Genomic DNA, 10,049 nt, shown 5'->3' on the forward strand with positions numbered 1-10,049 from the left:
TCATGGCAAAATTCCTAAAATATCATATATGCAATAAAAACAAAACAAATATAAACAGCAAGTCATATTATACAATTTTTTATTTTAATTAACATACGATAAAAATGATCCAAACCCTTTTCAGGCATAATGTCATTAAATATGTCCTTAACTGAATAACTTGATAAAAGAGCATTCTGCTTGTCTTAAGTCCAGGACAATCTGAATATAAAATATGTTTGACAGATAAGGGAATCTTACAAAACATACACAAAGTTGGGTCTTTTCACCTTTAAGCAAAAAAAGTATGGTTCAATTTTTGACGTCCTTATTAAGAGCTTCGGAATCTACAACATTGTCGGTTTCCCTAACTGTCAAAAACTAGTGGTTAACTAGCATGGATTAGCTGTGGTCATTAACCAAGGACTTAAACAAACCAAACGTAACCAGAAATATAATTTCCTAACATTCAATATCATAAAACACATTCTCACTTGTGTAATGTAATCCCTTGCTGTCTGGTTTTTAGATTTCTTTCGTTTGAACAACCAAACGCAGCACAGAAGTCCGGCATCGTCCATGCATTTAAAGTACAAGAGCACCGTATAAAGATGGCGGCGGTTTTGACGCGTTTTTAGGACCCCAAGGCGACATCTAGTGTATAGATGACTATGGTGAACCGCATAAATGTGTGGGCGTGGCCGTCGGCATGTGGGCGTATCTGTTGCTTGTGGGCGTGTCTGTGTGACAGGTTCAGTTTCCTCTTCACCGCTTTTAGATTTCTCAGCCTTGTCTGTTCTGCTGAAGTATCATTTTCTCTCTAAATCTCACACAAAAGCCGCAATGAGTGTCTGCAGCTCCACACTTAGTGGCCCAGAGGACATGGACGAGTTGGAGTCGGTTAGGTGAGTCCATTACTTTATAAATAAACAAGCAGCATTTTAAACATAAGGCTGTTTGAACTTTTACCATATATTACTGTAAACAAAACTGTATTTATATGTATATGGTTTATATATATATATATATATATATATATAGTTTTATATATATATTATATATATATGGTTATATATATATAGATATATATATATATATACAGATATATATATATATAGTTTTATATATATATTTATATATATATATAGTTATATATATAAATATAAAATATTTATATATATATTTTATATATATATTTATATATATATATATATATAACTACACACACATATGTGAATGTTAGGTCCATTTGTACCATTTGGACTTACTTTGTACAAATGCAAGTTATGGTTCATTAGTCTACAAAGTTATTTACATGTCAGGCTTCTAAGTTTCATGCTGGAAAAAAAACCAACGGTGATGATGAGCTGCTGTATGAGGAAACGAGTCTCTGACTTCAGATACGCTCTAAAGAACACAGAGCTGTAAACATGCCTCTGAAACCATGTCTCCATGTTTGTTAATGTGTAAATGTATTTTGGCAATAAAGTAGGACTAAATGACTTCTAAGAGAGATGTTCTATTTTTGTGATGTAAGGGATTTGAGTTACAGTACGTCATGCCAGAAAACTGTGCATGTATAACTACATTGTCATTGGGTTATTTTCATATTTTTTGTGTAAAGGTCAATTTCTTTTAGCCTGGGTATTTCCCTACAAACACGTCAGTTGATATGCTTCTGGACAACAAGGAAGTCTCATTATTTATATGTTTAACATGTGTCTTGGTGCCTTTACTTTTAAATAGATTGTGTTTAATAGTTGTGTCTGGTGGCATGGTGGCACATTGTTTCCTCACAGCTCCAGGTCCCCGGTTCGATCCTCGGGTTTTTATTCTTCTGTTTGTATTCAAGTGGGGTTTTTCTGGGTTCTCTGGTTTCCTCCCATTTTTCAAGATCACTGATATATACCTCCTTTTCACCACCTCCTCCTTAGCTACACTTGAGTGTATGAATGTGTGTGTGTGTGTGTGTGTGTGTGTGTGTGCATAGTGCCCTGTGATGGACTGGAATCCCGCCTCATCACCTATTGTTCCTGGGATAGACTGCAGAGCCACCAGGATAACGCAGTTACTGAAACTGAAGGAATGAGCATGTTAAACATAAAGCACATATATGTTAGCGGATATATGTGAAAACATCTTAACATTTAATGCATGCGTGTGTTGAGGGGATGGTAATATGACATTTGGATGGTGATGTTGATGAAAAGAGTATCGAGAGTAAGATATTATGCTGATATCTAACAATAGCTATAATTCTGATTTTTGGCAAGACAAACAACATTATTTGTGGCTGATCTGGCTCATCTCTCTCTCTCTTTCTCTCTCTCTCTCTCTCTCTCTCTCTCTCTCTCTCTCTCTCTCTCTCAATCTCTATCTAGTTGGTACCATTATGATTTGTCTCGACATGCAGCTGAGGCTCTACTCTTGTCAAATGGGGTTGATGGGAGCTTTCTGCTCAGAAATAGCAACAAGGGACATGAATGCTTTGCCCTCTCTGTCAGGTTAGATTCTTTTCCAGCTCTCCTCCTGTATCTAGAGTTTGAATCAAACCTGAGATCCTATTTACCCATGTTACCTGCTTGCTCACATTTCATGCCAGTATTTATTGGCTTTGTTGATAGGGAACCACGCCTATTAGCTTTTCTTTGCCATGGTCAGTGTGTTTACTGTTCATATTAATTGGGATTAAGACACAGACTTTTTAAATTGTTTTATTTAAATTAAACCATAGAATTAAACAAAATAGTATTTTTGTGCATTGCATTCCTCTAAGTTTAGTTTTTTCTTTTTTTTCTGTTAACAGTTTCAGTTCCATATTATGAAAAAGTATAATCTCATTTTTAGCATGATAGTATTATCAGTCCAGGTCAGTGAAAATAAGCCCATATGAAAACGAATTTAAATCCTTGATCATCCTTCCAAGTGCATTATATTGTGCTAATCATTCACTGGCAGAGTTATAATATATGTTTGACATTACGTTTAAAAACTATTTAGTATTTAGTCCAGCTGTGTAGCCAAAGCCATCAACTCCTCAGGTTAGTGTAACTCTTACTTTTGTGCCATGAATGTTGTTCTGCACATTGAGTTAGGAGAAACATTAAGTAGCCCTTCTTGGAATAAATGTTGTGGTTTGATTTAACCAGGGCAAAGGACTCTGTGAAGCACTTCCACGTGCAGCGGCAGTCTGGGAGATATTCTTTTGGATTTAATGAGTTTCCATCCCTTCAAGACTTCACCAGTCACCTGGCCAATCAGCCACTGCTGGGCAGTGAGTCAGGTTTGACACACAGACAAACACATAAATCTTTTACTTCTGTCTGATTCTCTGTCCTCAATTTCCCCGCTGTTATTATTTTTGTACAGGGAACCTGATTGTGCTGCGGTTCCCGTACCCCCGCCAGGTGGAGGAGCCATCCATTTACGAGTCTGTGTGTGTGCACACAGCTATACAGTCAGGACGCAGTGAAAGAGACTTGGTCCCCAGTGCTCCATCAGTATGTTAACATTTACATTTACATTTACGGCATTTAGCAGACACCCTTACTCAGAGTGACTTACAACTGAGCAACTGAGGGTTAAGGGCCTTGCTCAGGGGCCCAGCAGTGCAGCTTGGTGGACCTGGGGTTCAAACCCATGACCTTCCCATCAGTAGCCCAACACCTTAACCACTGAGCTACCACATCCCATGTTAACAGCACCTTACAGTTTGTATTAAAGTTTTCGTAATGTTTGAAACATGTTTTTATGATGCAAATCTCCCTACGCATTCATACACAATACCCCAAAGTTCAGTTTCGTTCTTTTAAAAAAATGGCCGCTGGCTTCGTCTCTCACCAACCATTAATGAGAAATCTAAATGAAGAGGTTAATCTCACTGGCACAGTCGGACCTACAGTATCAATAGGTCATCAGACAAAATTGTGGATGAGGTAGGAAGGAGTAAATAGACAAAATGTAAATAAAAAAGATGTCTATTTGACTCAGATTTCATTACAAAATATATATTGGACATCACTGAAGACCATACATTAATTATAAAGATTAATATTCAAGTTGTTCAGTTGAGTTCCTTAACCAAAAGAACTTGTGTAATGAAGCTGCTAATTAGGCAAATATCAAAAGTAATTTGACACAAATGATTCAAAAGTCTGTGTTTTTATTATATTATCTGTTTTTATTCTTGTAGCTTGGCACAAAAGAGGGCTATCTGGTGAAACAAGGAGGCATCGTAAAGGTATTAATGTAATGTAAATTTTCACCATGTTATATAGTACAATCTTTATTTTTGAGCAGCAACAGTAGACATTTTTCACCTGTCGAGTTTCTGTGAGCTTGTGTCCATCATCCCAAATTCATGTCCTTTGCTGACAGGAGTGGAATCTGATGTGGACTTTTGCTATTGTAACCTAGTGTATCGTGAGGTACCTTTATGATCACCACGATTTTAGTGTGGTAATTTGAGTTACTGGAACCTTTATGAAAGGTGAAATGAGCCCATTTGACACCAACAATGAGTCAAGGAAATAATTTTTTCTGCAAGGAAAAAAATTTTTTTCTACATTTTTATCTGATAGTGAATAGAAACTAAAGTGCTTGACCTCATTCTGTGTGAATTTATCTGTTGAGCTGTTGTCACAATGAATTATTGCATTAATAAATAATAATAATAATAATAATAATAATAGGAGATTATAATTATTATTATTATTATTATTATTATTATTATTATAGTGGTTGGTGTAAAGTGTATTTACAAACAGATCTGTGGTAAATAATTAATAACATTATGATTACCATTGTTTTAGATGCTTTTGAGTAATTATTATGAGGTTTTCTTGTAGAACTGGAAACAAAGATGGTTCACACTGAACAGAAATGAGCTAAAGTACTTCAAAGACAAAATGGTAAGTGTAAAAAACATTGAGTGTAATCAGTGCGCAGTGTGAAATTCATTTATTTATTCATTTATTTATTTGTCTTGGTCAGTTTCCAGAACCTATTAGGACCTTGGACCTGAAAGCATGCTCTGCCGTTCAGTTCGATTACAGCCAGGACAGGGTTAACTGCTTCTGGTAGGAACGCTGATACTCACACTGTATGACGTGTTTTGGTATATGTTTTCCATTTATTTTCTGTCTCTTGAACTTAAAAATGGGGAAGTGCAACTAGACACACCACCATGTAGGCATAGAGGGCAGCAATTAGCTACCACTCATTGTCTTCATACCACCCACACTTACTAAAAAAAACATAGTACATAATACTTTCCATAACAATACAGCACTCTCCATAAATAATGTTTAACAAAACACTGAGGTTGTTTTTTTTACACATCTCTCACTCATTATTTCCACTCTATAATAGTCTAGTGTTCCCTGAGAGGACGTTTTATTTGTGTGCAAAATCAGGTGTGGAGGCTGATGAATGGATAAAGATATTACGATGGAAATTGGTAGGTTACCAAAAAACTCTAATAATAATATAGTATATAGTAGACATTCAATTTAACAGGTGTAAGATGTGTTATAGTCACAATGATTGTTCAATAATAAAAAAAATGTATAGAAGTGTTTCCTCCATTGCCTAACAGTCATTACACCCATCTTTTTTTTACAGTCACAGATAAGGAAAGGAAGATGATGTCCAGAATGTGGAAAAGAAGAAAAGGAACTACTGGGATTGTGAGCTATGAGGGCAGTTAGGAATGATCTAATAGGAGGAACTTTGGTCTTTGCTTACTGCTATAGGTTTCTATTTGCTCCTGTGGCTAATGTAACCTTTAGTCAGGGCATCACTGAGCAATGTGAAGACTGTGTCTATCTCAGATGTGACTCTGGAAGAAAGACCGGACGTTCTGTTACACACACCGTATATGGAGATGGTGCATTCCAGTGATTGGGTGAAGGAAGACATTTGGGCCCAATGGCATTTACAAACTGAAGTCATTAATGGTGTTACTAAGTAAGCTTGTAGTCCACAGCCGCATCAGTGCAATGCATTGCAAGGTGTTGATACAATACTAAAACCCTGAATGGAAACAGGAATTTAACTTTTACTAAGTAAGAAATATAAAGGTGCCTACATTGTTTGCTTCTACCTCATTAAATGGTTTTATTTTCAGTCCGCTCCGAAAGTATTGGAATGACCAGGCTAATTCTTCTTTCGTAACTAAATTTGTTAATCATGGAATCTTGTCACACATGGAACCTTTTGTTTGAACCCACCCATTTTTTTTTTTAAATGATCAATCAATCAATATGACAGGTCTTTCTTGTTGCCCAGCTGTTAGATTCAGTTTTTAAACAATTAATAGCTCTGAATGTCTGGTCTTGGTTGATGGGTTCTGGGTTCTGCCTGTGAGTACCGCATTTGTTGTTAAATAGGATAAATCAGCATGAAGACCAGGGAGCTGTCTTTGGAAGAGCAAGCAATGCAATCATTGTGAGAGCTGAGAAGAAAAAACCCCACAACAGTCCAAAGTAATGGAAAGGTCAATGTCCAAAACAACTACTTCTTCAGGTGGGAAAAGTGAACGGTTTTAGACAGGGCCGTATCAGACACCAGGGCTTAACCCAATTGAGCAGCATTTCATGTCCTGAAGCGTGAGACCCCCCAAAACAATCAACTGGAAGGAGCTGACATATACAGTAAGCCTGGAAAAGCTTCACAAAAGGAGAATTCCTCGGTTTGGTCATGTCAGTGGGTCTTTGGCTTGATGCAGTTATTTCAAGTCAAATATATACAACCAAATGTTGTTTTAGTTACTTTACGTCTATTGGTCCTTATACCTTTGTTCACCTAGTAATAGAGTGGACTAACACTAAAGATGCCATGTTCAGAGTAGATGTAAATATCAGGAAATAAAAGTTGAAATCTCAAACCCAAATGTCTTCAGTGTTGCAAAAACAAAAGAACTGGCCTTTATACTGTATTGGTAAACACAGAACATGAGGAATGGACAGATTTTAAACACCATCAAACTACAACTGGAATTTTAGACAACAGTGACTTTCAACTTTTATATTTTTGTTACATTAGAAGAATCCCAGAAGATATATTTAACCCATAATATCTGCTAAAATGTCCAACACGTGGATCTATAATGATATGAACAATCATAAGTCCCAATATGAGTCATTAGTTAAGTTATAATCGCTTTTATGTAGGAACATGGGGCTATTTTACCGGATCAGATGCACCAAACAGTGCTGTTCCTTATAGCTGTTGCTAAATTCAATAGTTGCTTTAACACGAGGAAGTCAAACGCTTTACATGATCTCTTTACAGAATATTCTAGAGAACAGTGTGTGAAGTAGATTAATATCCCCTTTATTCATGAGACAATGGTTAATATTTGAATTATGCAATAAGTTTGGGCTGAACTTTTTTGTTCAACATATCAGCCTGCAACCTTTACAGCATTTTATTAGACATCCTTATCCAGAATGATAATTATTTATCTTATTTATACAAAACGAGTTGTGTTATCCACCAACATTTGTGTTGCGCATGTCAGGTGGCATGACCTGTATTCATTTGGCTTCCTCAGAAAACTCTAAAAATAAACAAATAATTGGGTTTTGTACACCAAAGTCATAAACAAATTTATTAATTAGAAGAAAAATCTAAAATACAACCAGACAGTGTTACATTCAAAAGAGAAACATACAGCATCATGAGCAATTGACATGAAATCCAGGTTCACAGCCAACATCAATGTCCAAGGTGCATGTGTGTGTCTTGATCCGATCCAGGTAGTTATATAGTTATGCGGTAGTTATATAACTGTCTGCCTTCTAGGCAACCTCAACCACCTGTCTTAGTTCCTCAATCAGTGGAACAAGCTCCTTCTCCAAACTGATGATCAAACCTAAAAATAACATGAAAAAACTGAATCACCAAATGATGCAAATATCAGTGTGCATTAAAAATGGACTGTATTTTAGAGGTCTGCGAGTTAAAAGCAATCTCTCTATTAATACCATGTATTTTCCAGGCAGTTTGTAAGCTGAAGTTGTAAAGTGTTCACAAATAAAATATGTATCTGCCTCATTAGCTGTCATTCTTTCACTTCCATGGCACACTTACCTGTGTTGGCACTGCTGCTTGCAATAAAGCTGATCACTAAAGGTAATCGGTTAAATTGCACAATCTGAAATCAACAACAACAACAATTAAACAACAGTGACAACAATTAGCAAGTCAAAGAAAGAATTTCAGCTGAGTGGATGCTGTGAAGCTCCATACCTGATACGTGTTGTAGTAGCAAATGATACTCTTATTTTTGGACAGACCCAGCTTACTGCCTTGATCTGTGGCCAGTGCAAATGTTGAGAGAAAGCCAGGTCGCAGCGCATATTCAGGAGCATTGTCATTGGCAACTAAAAAACACAATGGGGAATTAAACCAAGCCACATTTTAGATACTGTTAAAACTGTATGATATATGGCTAAATATTCGTGACACCTGACCATCACAGCCATACGTGGGCCTTCACCAAACTGTTTCCAAAAAGATGGAAAAACACATAATTGAGTGTACAGTATCCCTTCCTGGGAACTAAGGGGCTAAAACAAGTTTTTCAGCACGACAATGCCACTGTGCACTAAGCAAGGTCCATTAAAACTTTTTGTGTAATAGTTGGAGCACACATGCACTAGAGTATCATGCATAAAGCAGTGAACTCAACCTCACTGCACACAGACTGTAGCCCAGACCTCCTCACTGGACATCAGCGCCTGATGGCACTAATGTTCTTGTTGCTGAATGAGCACAAAACCCCATAGCCGCACTTCAGAATCCTTATTATACTAGAATGGAGGTATTTAAAAGCAAATGTTGGACTCAATCTGGAACAGGATTTTCAAAAGGAACGTATGGGTGTGACGATCAGGTGTCCAAAAACGTTTGGCCATATTCTGTATGATTAAGTGGAATTTAAGTACCTTTGACTACAGGAACTCCATCCCTGTCTGTTACTACTATTGCATGGAGACCCTCAACCCTGGTAAAAGAAAATAGGACCTGTATTATAATATCATAATATCAACAACAACAAATAATAAGATAACAACAACAGCAATAATAACAATAATAAAATAATAAAAATAACAATAATACTAATAACAATAATAATAAAACTAATAAAAACAACAACAATAATAAAAGAAGAAGCAGTACTTTTTTAACTATTCACTTTTTTTTAAAGTGTTGATTTGAAGAGTTGCCAAAAAAAGGTCTAACAATAGATAACATAAGTATATAATAAATAACAATAAAACAAAACAACTTACGTTGGCAACTGTTTGTACAGGTACCTCTTTAAATCCTGCAAACACATAACATCCGTTATAAGCATGTCTAAGGAGATCAGATGCTTTCTATAAAAATCCTACAGTACTTACATCTGCCATGGTGCAAACTAGTGTGTGCTCGTGCGCCTCTTCCTGCAACAACACGCTTATTTACATTATTACTTCAAAATAAGACAACAACACCTCAGTTAGCAGTCTTTAAAATGCAAATAATACAAATAATACACGAAGAATGTACGTCAAAACAACTGTCGTTACCTTTATTTAGGCCTTTATTGACGCTTTCTGCGTCACGCAGTGTATATATCACATGACACAGACTTCCCTAATCGTAATTTCCTGTTATCGAGAGAACACGTTTCAGTGCGCCCTCTACTGACACATCAGTGTAATTTCAGAAATATACAGTATAGCACCAGGCAGGGCTGTACTGAGACAGAGCTTCTGTCACCTTAATCTGTTTACATTTCTTTATAATTCATGTTAAGCTTATGCAAAACAAACAAAAGTTACCTGCAGTAATTTGCACAAACAGCTGGAACCAGATTGCCTTGTGTGTGTGAACTCACTTGGCCAATAAACCTGATTCTGATTCTGATTCTGATTAATAATAAAGGATGTTAATTTTATATATTTTTTTTAACCTAAACAAACTCATATCAGCTTCACCAAGCCTCAGTTAGTTTGGATAAGGTAGATGAGGCCAGAAGACTATAAATGATGACAGAAATCTTTAGAAAGAAAATATAG

At 36.3% G+C, this 10,049-nt stretch overlaps 2 protein-coding genes across 4 annotated transcripts; one reads left to right on the forward strand and one right to left on the reverse strand.

Moving 5' to 3' along the window:
- The first annotated feature begins 709 nt into the window (after positions 1-709).
- dapp1 (dual adaptor of phosphotyrosine and 3-phosphoinositides) lies at positions 710-8,037 on the forward strand. The gene is made up of 9 exons (XM_027150320.2): positions 710-884; positions 2,361-2,483; positions 3,129-3,262; positions 3,349-3,479; positions 4,172-4,219; positions 4,827-4,889; positions 4,972-5,057; positions 5,350-5,437; positions 5,602-8,037. Exons 1-9 carry the CDS (start codon positions 823-825, stop codon positions 5,623-5,625), a joined length of 759 nt encoding a protein of 252 aa, XP_027006121.1. The 5' UTR covers positions 710-822; the 3' UTR covers positions 5,626-8,037.
- On the reverse strand, positions 7,579-9,870 carry lamtor3 (late endosomal/lysosomal adaptor, MAPK and MTOR activator 3). Of its 3 annotated transcripts, XM_027150322.2 has the most exons (8): positions 9,813-9,838; positions 9,558-9,638; positions 9,390-9,431; positions 9,279-9,313; positions 8,931-8,989; positions 8,233-8,366; positions 8,074-8,137; positions 7,579-7,855 (listed from the first exon to the last, which is right to left on the reverse strand). In XM_027150322.2, the coding sequence occupies exons 3-8, from the start codon at positions 9,396-9,398 to the stop codon at positions 7,782-7,784; spliced, it is 375 nt and encodes a 124-aa protein (XP_027006123.1). In that variant the 5' UTR covers positions 9,399-9,431; positions 9,558-9,638; positions 9,813-9,838; the 3' UTR covers positions 7,579-7,781. The 3 variants fall into 3 exon arrangements, with proteins under 3 accessions (XP_027006123.1, XP_027006126.1, XP_027006124.1); XM_027150325.2 differs by lacking the exon at positions 9,558-9,638 and having other exon boundaries at positions 9,813-9,870; XM_027150323.2 differs by lacking the exon at positions 9,813-9,838 and having other exon boundaries at positions 9,558-9,644.
- Positions 9,871-10,049: the final 179 nt, after the last annotated feature.

The sequence above is a fragment of the Tachysurus fulvidraco genome, chromosome 4 (genome assembly GCF_022655615.1).
Source record: "Tachysurus fulvidraco isolate hzauxx_2018 chromosome 4, HZAU_PFXX_2.0, whole genome shotgun sequence".
Classification (NCBI taxonomy): domain Eukaryota; kingdom Metazoa; phylum Chordata; class Actinopteri; order Siluriformes; family Bagridae; genus Tachysurus; species Tachysurus fulvidraco.